General features: G+C 43.1%; 5 protein-coding genes across 5 annotated transcripts in view; 4 read left to right on the top strand and 1 right to left on the bottom strand.

Moving 5' to 3' along the window:
• The window catches only part of LOC135809307 (rootletin-like), a 65,905-nt gene extending 57,729 nt beyond the window's left edge, over positions 1-8,176 (bottom strand). The window contains exons 1-7 of the mRNA XM_065322640.1: positions 7,749-8,176; positions 4,918-5,035; positions 3,867-4,040; positions 3,371-3,618; positions 2,833-3,017; positions 789-822; positions 130-190 (exon numbers count right to left, since the gene is read on the bottom strand). Of these exons, the coding sequence (XP_065178712.1) occupies positions 130-190; positions 789-822; positions 2,833-3,017; positions 3,371-3,618; positions 3,867-4,040; positions 4,918-5,035; positions 7,749-8,071 (1,143 nt within the window). The 5' untranslated portion in view covers positions 8,072-8,176. The remainder of the gene's footprint in view (positions 1-129; positions 191-788; positions 823-2,832; positions 3,018-3,370; positions 3,619-3,866; positions 4,041-4,917; positions 5,036-7,748) is intronic.
• A 656-nt stretch (positions 8,177-8,832) lies between these two features.
• On the top strand, positions 8,833-11,431 carry LOC135810447 (uncharacterized protein DDB_G0271670-like; the record flags this gene model as incomplete). The annotated part of the gene is made up of 2 exons (XM_065323939.1): positions 8,833-8,852; positions 10,318-11,431. Coding segments are annotated over exons 1-2 (1,134 nt in total), but the record flags the coding sequence as incomplete, so codon positions are not given.
• Positions 11,432-14,857: 3,426 nt separating this feature from the next.
• LOC135810448 (uncharacterized) lies at positions 14,858-16,798 on the top strand. The gene has a single exon (XM_065323940.1). The coding sequence runs from the start codon at positions 14,858-14,860 to the stop codon at positions 16,796-16,798; it is 1,941 nt and encodes a 646-aa protein (XP_065180012.1).
• Positions 16,799-17,299: 501 nt separating this feature from the next.
• Positions 17,300-18,232, top strand: LOC135809312 (uncharacterized protein DDB_G0271670-like; the record flags this gene model as incomplete). The annotated part of the gene is made up of 1 exon (XM_065322644.1): positions 17,300-18,232. A coding segment is annotated over one exon (933 nt), but the record flags the coding sequence as incomplete, so codon positions are not given.
• Positions 18,233-18,397: 165 nt separating this feature from the next.
• LOC135809310 (uncharacterized protein DDB_G0271670-like) lies at positions 18,398-19,513 on the top strand (the record flags this gene model as incomplete). Its single annotated transcript, XM_065322643.1, has 1 exon — positions 18,398-19,513. A coding segment is annotated over one exon (1,116 nt), but the record flags the coding sequence as incomplete, so codon positions are not given.
• Positions 19,514-20,994: the final 1,481 nt, after the last annotated feature.

The raw sequence follows: 20,994 nt of genomic DNA on the forward strand, positions 1-20,994 counted from the left end.
CAGTCTTACCAGTGTTAGTCTTACCAGTGTTAGTCTTACCATTGTTAGTCTTACCAGTGTACGTTGCAGTCTTACCAGTGTTAGTCTTACCAGTGTTACCAGTGTTAGTCTTACCAGTGTTAGTCTTACCAGTGTTTGCATTTCAGCATCACTGTTCTCAGACCCCCAAGAGTTGATATTTCCTGAAGCTCTGCATGGACAAGGAGACAGAGATAAAAAGCGCAGAGCACACGTCTGAATCATCGCTTTCTGGCACTATGCGAACGCAGTTAACTTTGCTTATCCCACTTTTCATAGATCAGTACAGAAGCAGGAAGGACAAGGTTGAAAGGATGAGTGACGCCCCATGCAGATTGCTAACGCGCTATTGCCCGCTAGCACAAGTAGGTATAGAGGCAAGTGTGGTTATGAATTCAAATATACCAGCAGCCTGCGTAGCACCTACTCCACTTCATTTTTGGCATGGTGTCAGCTGCTACATCATCGGGTGTGAATGCTAAATGGCATACGCCTACACGTTGAGCCCATGTAATTCAACTATAGTAGAATTCTGTACCCGGAGGAGCACGGTTCTCACTGCCCAGAAGCCAATCGGGACCCCATATGCTGACATGCTTTAGAATTCACAGAGCGGCACAATAACAACATCCTGCACACACACACACAATAACAACATCCTGCACACACACACACAATAACAACATCCTGCACACACACACACAATAACAACATCCTGCACACACACACTGCCGGGAAACGACTGTTGACTCTCAAACAGATGTACTTACTGACTAGCTGTTTCATCAACGGCTTCAGAGATATCTGTATAGTACACGGGGAGATGGAAGCACCAAGTCTTTTGGACAGTACAAGGAGGAAATAGGACGTGCAAAGATAAAGAGGATACAATATTTTTTCACAGCAATGCTCAATATGCCGCTCATTAGGTAGACTCAGCATTCATCATTCTGCCCACGGCACACTCATGAAGGGAAGGTGCCAATGAAACAGTTTACAAATCAGATAAATATGTATGTGTGCGCACACACACACACACACACACACACACACACACACACACACACACACATAATTATGTGACATGCATGCATACATACCACACACAAACACACACAGACCTCAGACCTGCCCATCGCGGAAGCGATGATAGCGAACAGCTATGTTAGACATAGCAACTTATGCTGGGATTACACCATTCAACAGCTTGCAAGGCTGATGATGAATTGACCGCCACTATTTGTAGCCTGGTATCCACCACACAGCTGATTGAAGTGACTTTTTCTGGCCAGTGAATCCTTATTTTTCATTTTTTTTCTTCTTTTTTCTTTCTTTTTTTTCTCTTTTTTCTACACACACACCACACCACATACTCCGGCATACACTGGCTGTTGGTAACCATCCAGGAGAATGAAAGAAAAGTCAGGAAGAGTCCGAGAAAGAGAAGAAAGACGTGTGCGACCATAATCGTCGCACACACACACCTCACACACACACACACACCACACACACACTTGTACTTGCTCACTGCCAAAACTGGTCACGTGGGTCTCCCCGGGAGAGGGGAGAGAGACTCAAAAGGAATCTTCGAAAGATGACTCAATTGGCTATTGAACCACTCAACGGCCGACACACCCTGAAATCCTCAAACTAGGGTGGACTTGAAATGATCCCACTTATGGACTCACCACACCTCAGTAAGGGGCCATCCGTAAATATCGATAGTTTTTTCAATCCGTGAATTTTACAAAGTAACCAGGACCCACCACCCACCCACCCCCCCCCCCCCCCCTACTTTTTACGGAATAAAACATTGATGACACATGTACTGTACCTACAGAAATGTAGGATCTCCGACCTTGCCTGCGGGTCTGCAGAAAACGTCTCCATCCACTGCTTCTGTGCTTTGGTGAAAAACGCAGATCGATTATTGGACGTTTCAACAGTCCACAAGGCCTCGATGACGGTGTAGTAGCCATCGTCGTCTTCACCAGGGCTGTCAAGCTCTTTGAAAACTTATCTTTTTTGGCAGCTGTACCAAACAAAGTAGTCTGCCGTGCCATTTTCGTTAGGCCACGCTCCACATTGGAACTGTTCCAACCATTGGCGATGTAGCAATTCTTCGATGTGGAGTTCAAATAAGAGCTGGACTTGACCCGGATTAATCAGGTATTGTGATACTTCGAATAATTGTGCAATAATTATACTAGTGAATAATATCTGACAAACTTCCCTCTTTCTTTTGCTTCAAGAGTTTCGATCTCCACTACATTTTTTGGAGACAACAATCTACGTGTACGTGTGGTTCGACGCACGCAGACCCACGCACACGCAGTACTGGGCGCCAGGTCCGCGTGTCATCGATATTTTATTTACTTTGAATTTCGGCTGCACCCACCACCCAGGTACGAAAATTTCACGGATTGTAAAAACTATCGACATTTACGGACGGCCCCTAAGTGGGTGAGGACAAGGTGCAGAAAAAGGATTGACGGCATCAGGGTATCCGTCCCGGGATCCAACTGCAGTCACCCCTGCCCCCAGTGAAGGTAATACTTGCTACTAGTGTGGGTGGCTAAATCAGAGTGGATCTGATATAAGCTTCACTAGCACCATTGATTACACAAGAGTTAATCTAGCCAGAAGCAGTCCATGGTTAACAGGTATGTATACTTCAAATAGAAAGTATATGAACACACACACACACCCACACACACACACACCGAAAGAGGAAAACATGCATATTGGAACATTGTTGAACAGCCAATGCACACAACTACAGTACAGTAACGGTTCAGTACTCTGCAATCTTACCCAAGTCTAAAGTGTTTGGATTGCGGCCAATAGGTTCACTGCTTTCCTGCGGCGACTGAGTTCGGATAGGCCGCAAAGGCGGTGGTCCAGGCCCTCCAGATGCCTGTGCCATTGGACTCCTAGGCGACTTGGAATGTACTGGTGAAGTGGGGTTAATCTCATGGTTCGCGATCAGATCGTGGAGACTGGTGGTTCAGTAGCAGAAGATCATATGCACCAATGCAGATAAATCATCATCATTGACTAGAAAAGTACATCCTACAATAATGTTGATCCATCATAGGCACATAATGTTGACAAGAGAGGAACTTTTCGTAACTCACCCCAGACATAGGAAGTGCCACATACCCGTCGAGAACCTCATTGCTGTTTTTCCATTGCTATGTTGTGCTGATAGTCAGCCAGCAGTCGTGCAGTACTCATGATGATGCGCCAGTTGTGGTGATTGAACTTCGTTGACTTCCTAGTTTTCTGGGTTTTACTGGTACTCATTGACACTCACTTAGGGACAGTTTGGACTACTGTATTCACTACTTACCCATGATGGCCATTGACCAAAGCTATGTCGGATGCCTTGAGTCCCTCCTGATTTGTCATCAAGATGTTGACTGGGTACTTGAGCAAAGCGTTCTTGATCAGCATCACACGATTCTCGTTGGCGGCGATCATCAGAGGGGTCATGGAGCTCTCGTTCAGTTTGTCCGGAGAACATCCGCGAGACAGCAGCAGATCACTTGTTTCCATCGATCCGGCCATTACCGCAGCATGCAATGGTGTGTTCCCCGCCTGTACACCAATCCAGCAAGAAGGCAAGTGTTATGGCTCAGCTTCACACGATTCCAAGGTACGGCTAAGCTACACGCAATGTCAACATGTGTTCCAGAGGCAAAGTTCAAGCTTCGTCCAATCCTAGACTTCATAATGTGTAATGTGTGACTTTGATACAGCAAATATCTCACAATGCCCTTGAAGTTGCTCAACGAGCTATCCAAAACAATTATCCTGAAGAAACATTATCAGTAACGGACTCGTACCTTATCCACTGCATCCATAGCAGCTCCATGGTTGATGGCCATAGCTGCCATGCTCTGGTCATTTTGCTGTGCACATCTATGGAGGGCAGTGTTACCAGTGTGGTCGGCCACCGATACATCGCAGTCACTGTCGAGCAGCTTTTCAACACAGGGACCTGAGCCACAACGCACAGCCTGCAGGAGGACCCAGGAACGACATGCCCGTACGCATGCAGGTAAGTGAATGAAAGCGCAATCGCATACAGTAAAACCTGTCAAGGCGACCACTCTGATAAGGCGACCACCTGTCCCAGAGGACCACTGCAATTAAGACCAAGATATGTTATTTCCAGTGAAGCGACCTTGGATAGGGAGACCACCTGTACACGGGAACGACATTTGTAAGGTCCCTTGGACGGTCGGCTTACACAGGTTTCACTGTATATTATAACATTCAATACCCTTGACTAGGGAAATACCCTTGACTAGGGCCTGCAAATACCCTTGACTAGGGCCTGCAAATACCCTTGACTAGGGCCTGCAAATACCCTTGACTAGGGCCTGCAAATACCCTTGACTAGGGCCTGCAAATACCCTTGACTAGGGCCTGCAAATACCCTTGACTAGGGCCTGCAAATACCCTTGACTAGGACCTGCAAATACCCTTGACTAGGGCCTGCAAATACCCTTGACTAGGGCCTGCGCAAATGCAACCTTTGACAGCATGCTACAAGGATAGCTCTAAGTGCAGTGCTGTATAATCATCATTGTACTACTGGTATTGAAAGTATAAACAAAACGGCAACAAACAAACAAAAAAGCAGCAAGAAGCGATAGAACTTCATTCCCCATATGAGAGTCCTCGGGCTCGGGAGATGGCTCAATATTCATACGAACAGAGATATACTCGCGCAAGTACCGGAGCACCACGCATCTTTTTAGTAACTACTAGCTTCATGCCCACAAGCAATCATCAGACAACTGATAATGCTTAAAAACAGCCAAGATCCGACTATAAAATGTCAAAGAAGCAGCGATTTCATTCTCTAAACCGAGTGTTCCAAAGTCTTACTCTCATTAGTGGGGTTGCACCGACGTCATCCTGTCCGTTGATGAGACGCGGACACTGGTGGCACAGGTACTCCACAACATCGCTGTGGCCAGCACATGCAGCCAGATGTAATGCAGAGCTAGAAACAGTCAAAAGATTGGTTTTCCACACGCAGACAAAGTGACTCGGACGCAGTAGCAGTACCTGGTCGTTCCTCGGTCCTTTTTTATTTCCTCTAAATACAAACAAAGTGCATGCTGATATCCACACATTCATTCAGAAGATAGCCTCCAACTCTCAGTCTGAGTACCCTTAACACACAGAGTCTCCACCGAAACTTGCCGCTTACTACTAGTAGAACCAGTAACCTGTCATGGGGGGAATGACTTACAAACTAGCAAAGGTCCAGGTGGAGGACTTTGTGAGAACATTGTGGACCATTTCACATTCTGTGACAGCTGATGAACTGTCAAGTGATCCTTTAGACATTCAGTTCTGACACTGCACGTAATCTCATGAAAATGAGCAGCAAAGGAGCAAGGAATGACGAGTATAATTTCCTATGCAAGCGTGCCTTTTTGGCATAGGAAATGTACTGAAACCAACAGTACTTCAGCACTCCAGTAGGTGGAATCGTTGGCAAAAAGAGCTATGGCAGGATCCTTGTAATACCCACTGGTTACACTGTTACTGCTACTGGAAAATGGCCAATTTTAGCAGCGGTGAAATTTTAGAGGTTTTAGCGAAAGGAGTGTTTTCGCTAAGGTTAGTCGCACCAATCAAAAGTTCACACGAATCTTTCGTCTCCTTCCTCTGACGGTAAACACCAGGCACCCCCTAAATTGTCCTTGCAAGGTCATGGTGCTGGTTTGTAAATTGCTACAAAGTTCACTTGCCAATAGTTGCTGCTAACAATACTACAGTCAACTTCGCTTATAACGACACTCGGCGGGGCATCAAAAAGGTGTCCTTATTCGCGAAGTGTCGTTATACCCGAAGTCTCATTATATGTATTACAGTGGGATGGGACTTTGCTCTGGGCATGGAAATTCTCCGCTATTCGCGAATTATCGTTATATCCGCAGTCGTTATTAGCGAAGTTGACTGTACCTGTTCGGAATAAAAGCACAGGAGATCCACACGATAGGGCTGTGCATAGTCTACAGTTGGTGTTAAAAATATACGGACAAGTTTATTTCACAGCACCTACCTTTTCTTATGTCCTTGCTCACTTTCCTCTCACTCTATTGTTACACATAGCACCTCCGCCACTACTGTCTTCATCATGCATGGTACATGTACTTATATGTGCAAAGGCTTGTCACAGGGCTGCCAGTGATTCATTGCATTGTCACAGGGCTGCCAGTGATTCATTGCATTGTCACAGGGCTGCCAGTGATTCATTGCAGCAGGATATGTTTAGAACTTTCTTTCAGTCCAATCCTGGTACCTACTGATATTTTTGTATGAACTCAAATTTTTGGCTCATAGGACATTGGCACCGGTAGAAGTTGAGACCCGGCACTCACATGGCACGGAACTTGAAATAAAGAAATGAATATTGTAGGATGCAGTTCACCGAAGCAGTGAATGAATCCCCTCGCCAAGCTAGTTCGTGGAAGGGATATTGACCAGGCTATGGAGAAGAGAAGGAACAATGAAGTAAAATGAGGTGTTGCAGATGCGACAGAAGCACAAACTGGAATACAGAGGAAGACGTTCTCTGGCGCATGAGTTGCTAATGAGGTGTGAGTGTACTGGTATCGTGAGGCTTTTCATCATTTTGTTTTCATCTGTTCATTCAGGCTAGAGAGTATGCCATGGCAGTGGAGCGTCTCTCCATTTGAGGCACATTCTGTATGGGTGTGTTTCTGAGGCTCATTCCACATCCCATTTTGTATTGCGCTGTCGGCTGACATGCTCACAAAACGGAGCGCATGCAATGCAGTTTGCGTGGTGGCTTGGGCTAAATGCAAGAAAAAATGTTAACAAAGTCAGTCACTACGAAGTAGTAGTTGCGACTTCGGCGATGATTTGTAAGAAAGGGTTTGAGTGTGGGGAGCAAACCCTTTCTTACAAAGTCTGTCACAACAAACTAATTACTTCCTCCATCTCCCAAAAACTGCGAATAGTACTCCATCTCCACCAATTACCTCCATCATTTTGCTGAACACATTTCACAGCATACAATAGGGCTTGAAAGTGATGACGTCAAAACGGCCAGGGAGTAGTAAGTTGACATCAGATTTCTATTTTTGGATCCACTAAGGTGTGACTTTGCTATTGCCTAAGTATGTGGGTGCATAGCAACCCACTCATGTCGCATGCAGGTGTGACTTTTATTTCGCCACCAGTTGTAACCCCGCCCCCAGTAGCCAAATCAGTCAGTTTCACTGGCTACATCACCATGCTGTGGGTAAGACCGCTTGAAATGTGCTTGGATCCATACAAAATCTGGATCCAAGTGGATCCAATTTTTGAATTTTTGAAATTGTTGCTATGCTGTGACGTAGCACTTTCAAGCCCTATAAAATTCAAGGTCAAGAAGCTGCAAAAGGACGATAATAATCACTGGCGTGGAAAAGGACTCGGTACTGTACCGTGTACGCAGTGGTCGCTAATAGCGTGCTTAGCAACACAAGCTAAAGTGACGAAAGGGACAAATATTTTTGGAAAAATAAATCCATTTCCTCACATTACGTGTCGTTAGAACAGATACAAAGAGATTGATAGAGCACTAAACAAACTGTATCACGATTGGCCCAGTATTGGGACCTCCGAACCAAATACTTCGTGCACTGCCCTGGTCCGGCCAAGTCCATCTAGACTGTACACGTAGCGCTTTCACTTACCGTCCTTTGTATAGGGCCTCGCCCGCTGTTGGCTTCTTCTTCAGGCACTTGGTTACTTGGCCGAGGTCACCATGCCATGCAGCTAACTGCAGTTTCGTCAAGTCTTTTTCTTTGATGTCCTCGTAGGTATCAGCATCTTCTGCACCGGCTGCAGGCGCTGCTGCAGCACTAGCAGCAGACGTTCCCTTATTCTTTTTCCCACCGCCAAAGGTTTTCTTGACTTGCTTGAACATTTCTACAACGCCGGCAAGAGCGAACGAGAAGAAATGGACCAACAGCCACAGAACGTTGCCTTTGGACAGGGTGAGAAGCGGAATGGTCATTGACAACTACTGACACTGTACTAATGGCATTGACTGATCCGAGATGTTGCAAAGTCAATTTCAAACCGGGAGCGCCCATCGCCATGGTGTGACTTCGCTGTCGACATGTCGTGTAGCCTAAAAAATTCAGACAGCAACAACAACAAAATAATGAGTGCGGCCGCGACTGCGCAGGTGACAGCGCTTTCAAATGCAACAAACGAGTTACGTGCGCGTGCGTGTGCAGTGCACGCGCGTAGATCTACGCGTAGATCTACCTTCGAGCTTCGGCTTCGCCATACTCCCAGCTTGACTTCGCGGTTGCATGCTGTCCTTCCGCATCAAGTAACGTTCAACCAAGCGTCCTCTACATGTACACAGAGTGCTGGCAACTGAAATCCGACCCCCTGTAGACAGAAATTGATAAGACTAATATGAGAAACACTGGCTACTTAGCCTAGGTACTTAGACGTTTAGTGTCTGGATACCGCTTGCTGGATTGTGTGTGTGATGTGCTTGTGCTTGTGAGCGTCACCCGCCGTGTGTGTGTGTGTGTCTGTGTGTGTGTGTGTTTGTAAAAATTAATGGAAAAATGAAAAATAGGGATTCACTGGCCAGAAAAAGTAAAGTCAATCAGCTGTGTGGTGGATACCATGTACGAGTCGCTCGTACCAGGCTAAAAATAGTGGCGCCCAATTCATCAGTCTTGCAAGCTGTTGAATGGTGCAATCCCAGCACAAGTTGCTATGTCAACATAGCTGTTCGCAATCATCGCTTCCGCGATGGCCGGTCTGACTCTGAGGTCTGCATCTGAGGTCTGAGGTGTGTGTGTGTGTGTGTGTGTGTGTGTGTGTGTTTGTTGGTAGAATGTAGATCTACTGGCTGATCTGAGCCTGTACTACATGTAACATGGTACCAACTGCAAGAGTAGAAAGTAGTTAGTTAGGGGCCGTTTACATGAGAAAAATAAGCGCGGGCTTATTCAACCCTAGGCTTACGATAAGCCCGCCTTGATCTGTCACCCAGTCTTTTTTTTTTTAGAGCGCGCGTTTACATGGTCAGGCGGGCTTATTCAGCTCGCCCCGAGCTGAACTAGCCCTACCCTTGACCCCCGAGCTTATCCAACCCCCAGGGCTTAATTTTTGTCATGTAAATGGTCAAGAAGGGCTTATAAGCGAGTTTTTCCGTATTTTTCGATTTTGCCTCGTGAACCTGAGAGAATGTGGCCGTGGACAGTGCGTCTCTTTTATTTATTTTTTGGTATGTTTTCTTCTGGTTTTTGTCCAGTGGAAGGTCCTAGCCCATCCTTCACCTTCTCGAAAATTAAGTGACAATTGGAAAGGCAGTAGAAACCTGAGACGGCATTTCTTGATCCAAATTTCATCAGACACGAACATTTACCACCGCGTTCATGTGCGATTTGAAAAATAAAATGCGCGCAGAACTCGCAGTCACTCACCTGAACTCAGCCCCGTACAACCGTCATGTAAACGGTTGAAAAATAAGCCCGAGGCGAATAAGCCTGGGCTTATTTTCCTCATGTAAACGGCCCCTTAGTATCTACTCTTGTCAGTCTTGATGGTGCTAGTACAGTAGTAGTAGTAGTAGTAGTAGTAGTAGTAGTAGTAGTAGTAGTAGTAGTAGTAGTAGTAGTAGTAGTAGTAGTAGTAGTAGTAGTAGTAGTAGTAGTAGTAGTAGTAGTAGTGCTAGTACAGTAGTAGTAGTAGTAGTAGTAGTAGTAGTAGTAGTAGTAGTAGTAGTAGTAGTAGTAGTAGTAGTAGTAGTAGTAGTAGTAGTAGTAGTAGTAGTAGTAGTAGTAGTAGTAGTAGTAGTAGTAGTAGTAGTAGTAGTAGTAGTAGTAGTAGTAGTAGTAGTAGTAGTAGTAGTAGTAGTAGTAGTAGTAGTAGTAGTAGTAGTAGTAGTAGTAGTAGTAGTAGTAGTAGTAGTAGTAGTAGTAGTAGTAGTAGTAGTAGTAGTAGTAGTAGTAGTAGTAGTAGTAGTAGTAGTAGTAGTAGTAGTAGTAGTAGTAGTAGTAGTAGTAGTAGTAGTAGTAGTAGTAGTAGTAGTAGTAGTAGTAGTAGTAGTAGTAGTAGTAGTAGTAGTAGTAGTAGTAGTAGTAGTAGTAGTAGTAGTAGTAGTAGTAGTAGTAGTAGTAGTAGTAGTAGTAGTAGTAGTAGTAGTAGTAGTAGTAGTAGTAGTAGTAGTAGTAGTAGTAGTAGTAGTAGTAGTAGTAGTAGTAGTAGTAGTAGTAGTAGTAGTAGTAGTAGTAGTAGTAGTAGTAGTAGTAGTAGTAGTAGTAGTAGTAGTAGTAGTAGTAGTAGTAGTAGTAGTAGTAGTAGTAGTAGTAGTAGTAGTAGTAGTGGTAGTGGTAGTGGTAGTGGTAGTAGCAGTAGCAGTAGCAGTAGCAGTAGCAGTAGCAGTAGCAGTAGCAGTAGCAGTAGCAGTAGCAGTAGCAGTAGCAGTAGCAGTAGCAGTAGCAGTAGCAGTAGCAGTAGCAGTAGCAGTAGCAGTAGCAGTAGCAGTAGCAGTAGCAGTAGCAGTAGCAGTAGCAGTAGCAGTAGCAGTAGCAGTAGCAGTAGCAGTAGCAGTAGCAGTAGCAGTAGCAGTAGCAGTAGCAGTAGCAGTAGCAGTAGCAGTAGCAGTAGCAGTAGCAGTAGCAGTAGCAGTAGCAGTAGCAGTAGCAGTAGCAGTAGCAGTAGCAGTAGCAGTAGCAGTAGCAGTAGCAGTAGCAGTAGCAGTAGCAGTAGCAGTAGCAGTAGCAGTAGCAGTAGCAGTAGCAGTAGCAGTAGCAGTAGCAGTAGCAGTAGCAGTAGCAGTAGCAGTAGCAGTAGCAGTAGCAGTAGCAGTAGCAGTAGCAGTAGCAGTAGGAGTAGTAGTAGTAGTAGTAGTAGTAGTAGTAGTAGTAGTAGTAGTAGTAGTAGTAGTAGTAGTAGTAGTAGTAGTAGTAGTAGTAGTAGTAGTAGTAGTAGTAGTAGTAGTAGTAGTAGTAGTAGTAGTAGTAGTAGTAGTAGTAGTAGTAGTAGTAGTAGTAGTAGTAGTAGTAGTAGTAGTAGTAGTAGTAGTAGTAGTAGTAGTAGTAGTAGTAGTAGTAGTAGTAGTAGTAGTAGTAGTAGTAGTAGTAGTAGTAGTAGTAGTAGTAGTAGTAGTAGTAGTAGTAGTAGTAGTAGTAGTAGTAGTAGTAGTAGTAGTAGTAGTAGTAGTAGTAGTAGTAGTAGTAGTAGTAGTAGTAGTAGTAGTAGTAGTAGTAGTAGTAGTAGTAGTAGTAGTAGTAGTAGTAGTAGTAGTAGTAGTAGTAGTAGTAGTAGTAGTAGTAGTAGTAGTAGTAGTAGTAGTAGTAGTAGTAGTAGTAGTAGTAGTAGTAGTAGTAGTAGTAGTAGTAGTAGTAGTAGTAGTAGTAGTAGTAGTAGTAGTAGTAGTAGTAGTAGTAGTAGTAGTAGTAGTAGTAGTAGTAGTAGTAGTAGTAGTAGTAGTAGTAGTAGTAGTAGTAGTAGTAGTAGTAGTAGTAGTAGTAGTAGTAGTAGTAGTAGTAGTAGTAGTAGTAGTAGTAGTAGTAGTAGTAGTAGTAGTAGTAGTAGTAGTAGTAGTAGTAGTAGTAGTAGTAGTAGTAGTAGTAGTAGTAGTAGTAGTAGTAGTAGTAGTAGTAGTAGTAGTAGTAGTAGTAGTAGTAGTAGTAGTAGTAGTAGTAGTAGTAGTAGTAGTAGTAGTAGTAGTAGTAGTAGTAGTAGTAGTAGTAGTAGTAGTAGTAGTAGTAGTAGTAGTAGTAGTAGTAGTAGTAGTAGTAGTAGTAGTAGTAGTAGTAGTAGTAGTAGTAGTAGTAGTAGTAGTAGTAGTAGTAGTAGTAGTAGTAGTAGTAGTAGTAGTAGTAGTAGTAGTAGTAGTAGTAGTAGTAGTAGTAGTAGTAGTAGTAGTAGTAGTAGTAGTAGTAGTAGTAGTAGTAGTAGTAGTAGTAGTAGTAGTAGTAGTAGTAGTAGTAGTAGTAGTAGTAGTAGTAGTAGTAGTAGTAGTAGTAGTAGTAGTAGTAGTAGTAGTAGTAGTAGTAGTAGTAGTAGTAGTAGTAGTAGTAGTAGTAGTAGTAGTAGTAGTAGTAGTAGTAGTAGTAGTAGTAGTAGTAGTAGTAGTAGTAGTAGTAGTAGTAGTAGTAGTAGTAGTAGTAGTAGTAGTAGTAGTAGTAGTAGTAGTAGTAGTAGTAGTAGTAGTAGTAGTAGTAGTAGTAGTAGTAGTAGTAGTAGTAGTAGTAGTCAAAGAACTTTATTGAAAATCCATGATAATGTGATCGGAAAGATGATGGAAGAAAAATCAATCAAATCCAGGCAATTATTAGCAGTCACTACTATCAAAGCAGTAGTAGTAGTAGTAGTAGTAGTAGTAGTAGTAGTAGTAGTAGTAGTAGTAGTAGTAGTAGTAGTAGTAGTAGTAGTAGTAGTAGTAGTAGTAGTAGTAGTAGTAGTAGTAGTAGTAGTAGTAGTAGTAGTAGTAGTAGTAGTAGTAGTAGTAGTAGTAGTAGTAGTAGTAGTAGTAGTAGTAGTAGTAGTAGTAGTAGTAGTAGTAGTAGTAGTAGTAGTAGTAGTAGTAGTAGTAGTAGTAGTAGTAGTAGTAGTAGTAGTAGTAGTAGTAGTAGTAGTAGTAGTAGTAGTAGTAGTAGTAGTAGTAGTAGTAGTAGTAGTAGTAGTAGTAGTAGTAGTAGTAGTAGTAGTAGTAGTAGTAGTAGTAGTAGTAGTAGTAGTAGTAGTAGTAGTAGTAGTAGTAGTAGTAGTAGTAGTAGTAGTAGTAGTAGTAGTAGTAGTAGTAGTAGTAGTAGTAGTAGTAGTAGTAGTAGTAGTAGTAGTAGTAGTAGTAGTAGTAGTAGTAGTAGTAGTAGTAGTAGTAGTAGTAGTAGTAGTAGTAGTAGTAGTAGTAGTAGTAGTAGTAGTAGTAGTAGTAGTAGTAGTAGTAGTAGTAGTAGTAGTAGTAGTAGTAGTAGTAGTAGTAGTAGTAGTAGTAGTAGTAGTAGTAGTAGTAGTAGTAGTAGTAGTAGTAGTAGTAGTAGTAGTAGTAGTAGTAGTAGTAGTAGTAGTAGTAGTAGTAGTAGTAGTAGTAGTAGTAGTAGTAGTAGTAGTAGTAGTAGTAGTAGTAGTAGTAGTAGTAGTAGTAGTAGTAGTAGTAGTAGTAGTAGTAGTAGTAGTAGTAGTAGTAGTAGTAGTAGTAGTAGTAGTAGTAGTAGTAGTAGTAGTAGTAGTAGTAGTAGTAGTAGTAGTAGTAGTAGTAGTAGTAGTAGTAGTAGTAGTAGTAGTAGTAGTAGTAGTAGTAGTAGTAGTAGTAGTAGTAGTAGTAGTAGTAGTAGTAGTAGTAGTAGTAGTAGTAGTAGTAGTAGTAGTAGTAGTAGTAGTAGTAGTAGTAGTAGTAGTAGTAGTAGTAGTAGTAGTAGTAGTAGTAGTAGTAGTAGTAGTAGTAGTAGTAGTAGTAGTAGTAGTAGTAGTAGTAGTAGTAGTAGTAGTAGTAGTAGTAGTAGTAGTAGTAGTAGTAGTAGTAGTAGTAGTAGTAGTAGTAGTAGTAGTAGTAGTAGTAGTAGTAGTAGTAGTAGTAGTAGTAGTAGTAGTAGTAGTAGTAGTAGTAGTAGTAGTAGTAGTAGTAGTAGTAGTAGTAGTAGTAGTAGTAGTAGTAGTAGTAGTAGTAGTAGTAGTAGTAGTAGTAGTAGTAGTAGTAGTAGTAGTAGTAGTAGTAGTAGTAGTAGTAGTAGTAGTAGTAGTAGTAGTAGTAGTAGTAGTAGTAGTAGTAGTAGTAGTAGTAGTAGTAGTAGTAGTAGTAGTAGTAGTAGTAGTAGTAGTAGTAGTAGTAGTAGTAGTAGTAGTAGTAGTAGTAGTAGTAGTAGTAGTAGTAGTAGTAGTAGTAGTAGTAGGTAGTAGTAGTAGTAGTAGTAGTAGTAGTAGTAGTAGTAGTAGTAGTAGTAGTAGTAGTAGTAGTAGTAGTAGTAGTAGTAGTAGTAGTAGTAGTAGTAGTAGTAGTAGTAGTAGTAGTAGTAGTAGTAGTAGTAGTAGTAGTAGTAGTAGTAGTAGTAGTAGTAGTAGTAGTAGTAGTAGTAGTAGTAGTAGTAGTAGTAGTAGTAGTAGTAGTAGTAGTAGTAGTAGTAGTAGTAGTAGTAGTAGTAGTAGTAGTAGTAGTAGTAGTAGTAGTAGTAGTAGTAGTAGTAGTAGTAGTAGTAGTAGTAGTAGTAGTAGTAGTAGTAGTAGTAGTAGTAGTAGTAGTAGTAGTAGTAGTAGTAGTAGTAGTAGTAGTAGTAGTAGTAGTAGTAGTAGTAGTAGTAGTAGTAGTAGTAGTAGTAGTAGTAGTAGTAGTAGTAGTAGTAGTAGTAGTAGTAGTAGTAGTAGTAGTAGTAGTAGTAGTAGTAGTAGTAGTAGTAGTAGTAGTAGTAGTAGTAGTAGTAGTAGTAGTAGTAGTAGTAGTAGTAGTAGTAGTAGTAGTAGTAGTAGTAGTAGTAGTAGTAGTAGTAGTAGTAGTAGTAGTAGTAGTAGTAGTAGTAGTAGTAGTAGTAGTAGTAGTAGTAGTAGTAGTAGTAGTAGTAGTAGTAGTAGTAGTAGTAGTAGTAGTAGTAGTAGTAGTAGTAGTAGTAGTAGTAGTAGTAGTAGTAGTAGTAGTAGTAGTAGTAGTAGTAGTAGTAGTAGTAGTAGTAGTAGTAGTAGTAGTAGTAGTAGTAGTAGTAGTAGTAGTAGTAGTAGTAGTAGTAGTAGTAGTAGTAGTAGTAGTAGTAGTAGTACTAGTAGTAGTAGTAGTAGTAGTAGTAGTAGTAGTAGTAGTAGTAGTAGTAGTAGGCGTGCAGTTGGCAAGGCAATCATGGCGGCAATTGAGAAGGATGTGGTGATTGCGACGGCGCCAACCCAGCTGTGCGTCGGGATACCATCGGCATGTGAAGTGGCTGTGGAGGCGCTGTCATCGGTATTTGCCAAGGAGGAGTCAGAGGCAATACTCCTCGTCGACGCCACTAACGCCTTTAATTCAGTGAACCGGGCAGCTGCACTGAACAACATACCACGCGTGTGCCCAGCTGCAGGGCGGGTATTTGTGAACACGTACCAAGCGGATATCCCCCTGTACCTGGATGGTGGCGAGACACTCTACTCAAGAGAGGGCACATGCCAAGGAGATCCACTGGCCATGGCATTTTATGCTTTGGCTACCGTCCCTCTGGCCAAGCATCTGTCCACAACATGCAGTGGTTCCATGCAGGTGTGGTATGCTGACGACGATGCCGCTGTGGACCGCGTTGTGGCACTCGGTGAGTACTGGAACTGCATCTCGGCTGAGGGCCCGAAGTATGGCTACAAGCCTAATGCTGCCAAGACCGTGCTCCTCGTCAAGAGCCATCTGGTGTCAGACGCTGAGCGGGTATTTGCTGGCACTGGCATCCGGATTTGCTCTGATGGCGTCCGGTATCTCGGTGGAGTCATCGGCAGCACTGAGTTCTGTGATGGGTTTGTGGGAAGCCGTGTGGGTGACTGGTGTGCTTTAACCAAGAGGCTGGCGAGTGTTGCAGAGACCCAGCCCCACGCGGCTTACCACTTATTCATCTCTGCCATTCAGTCTCGGTGGTCATACTTGCAGCGCGTTGCTAATGCTGACGGGGCACTCTACGCACCCCTGGATCGCGTCCTGAATGATCAGCTGCTGCCTGCATTCACGGGCCATTCTGTGCCGGTTGAGGGAGGTTTGCGAGCACTGCTTTCCCTTCCAGCAAAGCTTGGTGGTCTTGCGGTCCGTAGCAATGTGTCACGGGCGGCTGCTGAGCGCACCTTGTGCCGAGACGCCATTGCACCCATGGTGGAGTTGGTAGTCGGTGGCACCTCCACGCATGAGGTGTCGTCTGTGGTAACAGCATGCAGGACATTGGCTGCAGGTGCTCGGGCGGCGCGCCGTGTTCAGCAGCGGAACTTGGCAGAGGAGATCCGATCCGGCCTCCCGCCCACGCAACGGCTACTGGTAGAGGTCGCAGGTGAAGATGGCGTCTCAAGTTGGTTGACGACTCCACCTGCGACTACAATGCCTGGGACCGTTTTCAGCAGGACGGATTTCCGTGATGCTGTGGGCCTACGATATGGCCTTCCCTTGGAAGGTTTGCCAGCATCATGCGTGTGTGGCAAAGACATGACAAGCCACCACGCTATGACATGCCCCTGTGGCGGGTACCCAACGCAACGTCACAACGAGGTTCGGGACCTGCTGGCTAGTGCCATGTCCGAGGTGGCGTATGATGTCGAGTTGGAGCCTGTTCTGCTGCCTCTCGATGGTGAGACGGTCTCAGGTATTAGAGCTGATGCCGCTCGTGCAGACATACGGGCTCGCGGTTTCTGGACGCGACAGCAAAACGCCTTCTTTGATGTTCGGGTTACCCACCCAAGGCCGTCTTTGCTGTCGCGTTCGGGAGTAGCGAGCCAGTTGTCTGACAACGAGAGGCAGAAGAAGCGCCAGTACTCGAGCCGGATCAACAACGTCGACCGCGGTTCGTTCACGCCGTTGGTTTTCGCCACCAATGGGCAGTGTGCGCCGGAGGCGTCAATATTCCTGAAGTCGTTAGCAGCTCAAATCAGTGAGAGGAACCGTGATCTCCCCTACTCACTGATCATGCGCCAGCTTCGTGCCCGGATCAGTGTGTGCCTGATTCGCTGGCAAATAACTTGTCTGCGGGGGTCACGGCACTCGTACCGCCGAAGGCTCATGGGTGCTGGTCATGGCGGTTTTGTGGTGGAGTGTAGGGCCCGTGCCCACCTGGCTGTTTAGCATGCCTGACCTAACTGTTTCATGATATTGTCTGTATTTTTGTTGTAGCAATTTTGCTATTATATGTTGGTCATGATTTGATGGTTGACTTGCCCGTTTTCTTTGTGTACCTTATCTGGTTTTCTCTTGTCTGGGTTGTTGGATGAGTTGGGTAAACGGTGCTGCTTTGATTGTGTTTGCGGATGCGGGTTTACTCTTTGTTTTGGTATTCGATAGTTGACTTGATTCTTTTATTTTATTTTCTTATTGGATTTTCCGATTTATTCGATTTGATTTTCCTATCTACGACATACTTGATTGGATTTGTCACCATTGCCTTCTTTGCTTCCGTTTTTTGAATTCTTCATTCCGGCACCCAGTTTGTTATCAAATAAAGTCAACGTTCTCAGTAGTAGTAGTAGTAGTAGTAGTAGTAGTAGTAGTAGTAGTAGTAGTAGTAGTAGTAGTAGTAGTAGTAGTAGTAGTAGTAGTAGTAGTAGTAGTAGTAGTAGTAGTAGTAGTAGTAGTAGTAGTAGTAGTAGTAGTAGTAGTAGTAGTAGTAGTAGTAGTAGTAGTAGTAGTAGTAGTAGTAGTAGTAGTAGTAGTAGTAGTAGTAGTAGTAGTAGTAGTAGTAGTAGTAGTAGTAGTAGTAGTAGTAGTAGTAGTAGTAGTAGTAGTAGTAGTAGTAGTAGTAGTAGTAGTAGTAGTAGTAGTAGTAGTAGTAGTAGTAGTAGTAGTAGTAGTAGTAGTAGTAGTAGTAGTAGTAGTAGTAGTAGTAGTAGTAGTAGTAGTAGTAGTAGTAGTAGTAGTAGTAGTAGTAGTAGTAGTAGTAGTAGTAGTAGTAGTAGTAGTAGTAGTAGTAGTAGTAGTAGTAGTAGTAGTAGTAGTAGTAGTAGTAGTAGTAGTAGTAGTAGTAGTAGTAGTAGTAGTAGTAGTAGTAGTAGTAGTAGTAGTAGTAGTAGTAGTAGTAGTAGTAGTAGTAGTAGTAGTAGTAGTAGTAGTAGTAGTAGTAGTAGTAGTAGTAGTAGTAGTAGTAGTAGTAGTAGTAGTAGTAGTAGTAGTAGTAGTAGTAGTAGTAGTAGTAGTAGTAGTAGTAGTAGTAGTAGTAGTAGTAGTAGTAGTAGTAGTAGTAGTAGTAGTAGTAGTAGTAGTAGTAGTAGTAGTAGTAGTAGTAGTAGTAGTAGTAGTAGTAGTAGTAGTAGTAGTAGTAGTAGTAGTAGTAGTAGTAGTAGTAGTAGTAGTAGTAGTAGTAGTAGTAGTAGTAGTAGTAGTAGTAGTAGTAGTAGTAGTAGTAGTAGTAGTAGTAGTAGTAGTAGTAGTAGTAGTAGTAGTAGTAGTAGTAGTAGTAGTAGTAGTAGTAGTAGTAGTAGTAGTAGTAGTAGTAGTAGTAGTAGTAGTAGTAGTAGTAGTAGTAGTAGTAGTAGTAGTAGTAGTAGTAGTAGTAGTAGTAGTAGTAGTAGTAGTAGTAGTAGTAGTAGTAGTAGTAGTAGTAGTAGTAGTAGTAGTAGTAGTAGTAGTAGTAGTAGTAGTAGTAGTAGTAGTAGTAGTAGTAGTAGTAGTAGTAGTAGTAGTAGTAGTAGTAGTAGTAGTAGTAGTAGTAGTAGTAGTAGTAGTAGTAGTAGTAGTAGTAGTAGTAGTAGTAGTAGTAGTAGTAGTAGTAGTAGTAGTAGTAGTAGTAGTAGTAGTAGTAGTAGTAGTAGTAGTAGTAGTAGTAGTAGTAGTAGTAGTAGTAGTAGTAGTAGTAGTAGTAGTAGTAGTAGTAGTAGTAGTAGTAGTAGTAGTAGTAGTAGTAGTAGTAGTAGTAGTAGTAGTAGTAGTAGTAGTAGTAGTAGTAGTAGTAGTAGTAGTAGTAGTAGTAGTAGTAGTAGTAGTAGTAGTAGTAGTAGTAGTAGTAGTAGTAGTAGTAGTAGTAGTAGTAGTAGTAGTAGTAGTAGTAGTAGTAGTAGTAGTAGTAGTAGTAGTAGTAGTAGTAGTAGTAGTAGTAGTAGTAGTAGTAGTAGTAGTAGTAGTAGTAGTAGTAGTAGTAGTAGTAGTAGTAGTAGTAGTAGTAGTAGTAGTAGTAGTAGTAGTAGTAGTAGTAGTAGTAGTAGTAGTAGTAGTAGTAGTAGTAGTAGTAGTAGTAGTAGTAGTAGTAGTAGTAGTAGTAGTAGTAGTAGTAGTAGTAGTAGTAGTAGTAGTAGTAGTAGTAGTAGTAGTAGTAGTAGTAGTAGTAGTAGTAGTAGTAGTAGTAGTAGTAGTAGTAGTAGTAGTAGTAGTAGTAGTAGTAGTAGTAGTAGTAGTAGTAGTAGTAGTAGTAGTAGTAGTAGTAGTAGTAGTAGTAGTAGTAGTAGTAGTAGTAGTAGTAGTAGTAGTAGTAGTAGTAGTAGTAGTAGTAGTAGTAGTAGTAGTAGTAGTAGTAGTAGTAGTAGTAGTAGTAGTAGTAGTAGTAGTAGTAGTAGTAGTAGTAGTAGTAGTAGTAGTAGTAGTAGTAGTAGTAGTAGTAGTAGTAGTAGTAGTAGTAGTAGTAGTAGTAGTAGTAGTAGTAGTAGTAGTAGTAGTAGTAGTAGTAGTAGTAGTAGTAGTAGTAGTAGTAGTAGTAGTAGTAGTAGTAGTAGTAGTAGTAGTAGTAGTAGTAGTAGTAGTAGTAGTAGTAGTAGTAGTAGTAGTAGTAGTAGTAGTAGTAGTAGTAGTAGTAGTAGTAGTAGTAGTAGTAGTAGTAGTAGTAGTAGTAGTAGTAGTAGTAGTAGTAGTAGTAGTAGTAGTAGTAGTAGTAGTAGTAGTAGTAGTAGTAGTAGTAGTAGTAGTAGTAGTAGTAGTAGTAGTAGTAGTAGTAGTAGTAGTAGTAGTAGTAGTAGTAGTAGTAGTAGTAGTAGTAGTAGTAGTAGTAGTAGTAGTAGTAGTAGTAGTAGTAGTAGTAGTAGTAGTAGTAGTAGTAGTAGTAGTAGTAGTAGTAGTAGTAGTAGTAGTAGTAGTAGTAGTAGTAGTAGTAGTAGTAGTAGTAGTAGTAACAAGGCCTCTTTTACGGGCAAATGACGCATATGCGTAAACCAAAAGCAACAAGAAACTCAATAAACAATGTCCAACAAAAGAATCTGCTGACTGCAAAAAAGGACACAAGGTAAAACTCAAGTCCAATAGATCGCGTATGGTACGTATGTGTGAACAAACCAAAAGCCGATTGAGTGGTGAATGTGGAATGTGTAAGTTGAAAACTCGAGTCTGATAAATAGCCTATTGGGGGTATATGTGTAAAAACATCATAAACCAATAGGGTGGTGGATGTATAATTTGTCTGCGTGTGAATGCTTATTTCGATCTGTCCGATAAACAAAACAAAACAAACTATTATAAAAGTAGAACAAAAAAAACAAAAAACAAAAAAAACAAAACCAAAAAAAAAAGACATGCTCAAAAACAGATATGTCCGTTACGTCACAACATCCGTTTAGGATCGGCCACACAGCCCCATGCCACTACCGGAGCAGCCTGCACTCCGTGACAAACGAATTGCCACGGCGTACGCCCCGAGCTCCCCGGCATCCACGCAGACAGGTTACGGCCCAGCGGAGGAGGCAGAAGGCAATCCTGGCACGAAGATGGTGCATGACGACGGAGTACTGTAGGTCAGAGTGCTTCTCCACCACGCGCTGAACAAGCCGCTTCAGGAACATTCCACACTCTGCCCCAGCCATGCCATTCGTAGCAAACACCAACGGAGTGAAGGCACCTCGCTCGACGTCCGTGATCCTCTGGCAGTATTTTCGCTTCTTCTCCAACTCGCTGGTACGCAGTTGGCCAAGGGCTTCCGAACGCGACAGCAGGGACGCTTTAGGGTGGGTGACCCTGACATCAAAGAAAGCGTCCTGCTGCCTTGTCCAGAAACCCCCGGCCCTGATGTCCAAACGAGCTTCAGCGCTGCGATTGGCGGTCCGGCCGGCGAGCACCTCGCCATCGAGAGGGAGCAGTCTAGGCTCGACCTCCACGTCTGGCACGACATCGCCAAGGACAGCCGCCAGGGTGTCCCGGATTTCGTCATGACGTGCCATCGGGTACCCCCCATGTGGACACGTCATCGAGTGGTGTAGGGTGGTGTCCGCTCCACAAGCGCATTTGCACGGGACATCCAGTGGCAGGTACCCATAGCGTATGCACACCGCATCTCGAAAGTCGGACTTGTTCAGGATTGTCCGGTGCGCAGTAAGCGGGGCACACGTCAGCCATGACGACACGCCCTTCTC

The sequence above is a fragment of the Sycon ciliatum genome, chromosome 2 (assembly GCF_964019385.1).
Source record: "Sycon ciliatum chromosome 2, ocSycCili1.1, whole genome shotgun sequence".
Taxonomy (NCBI): Eukaryota; Metazoa; Porifera; class Calcarea; order Leucosolenida; family Sycettidae; genus Sycon; species Sycon ciliatum.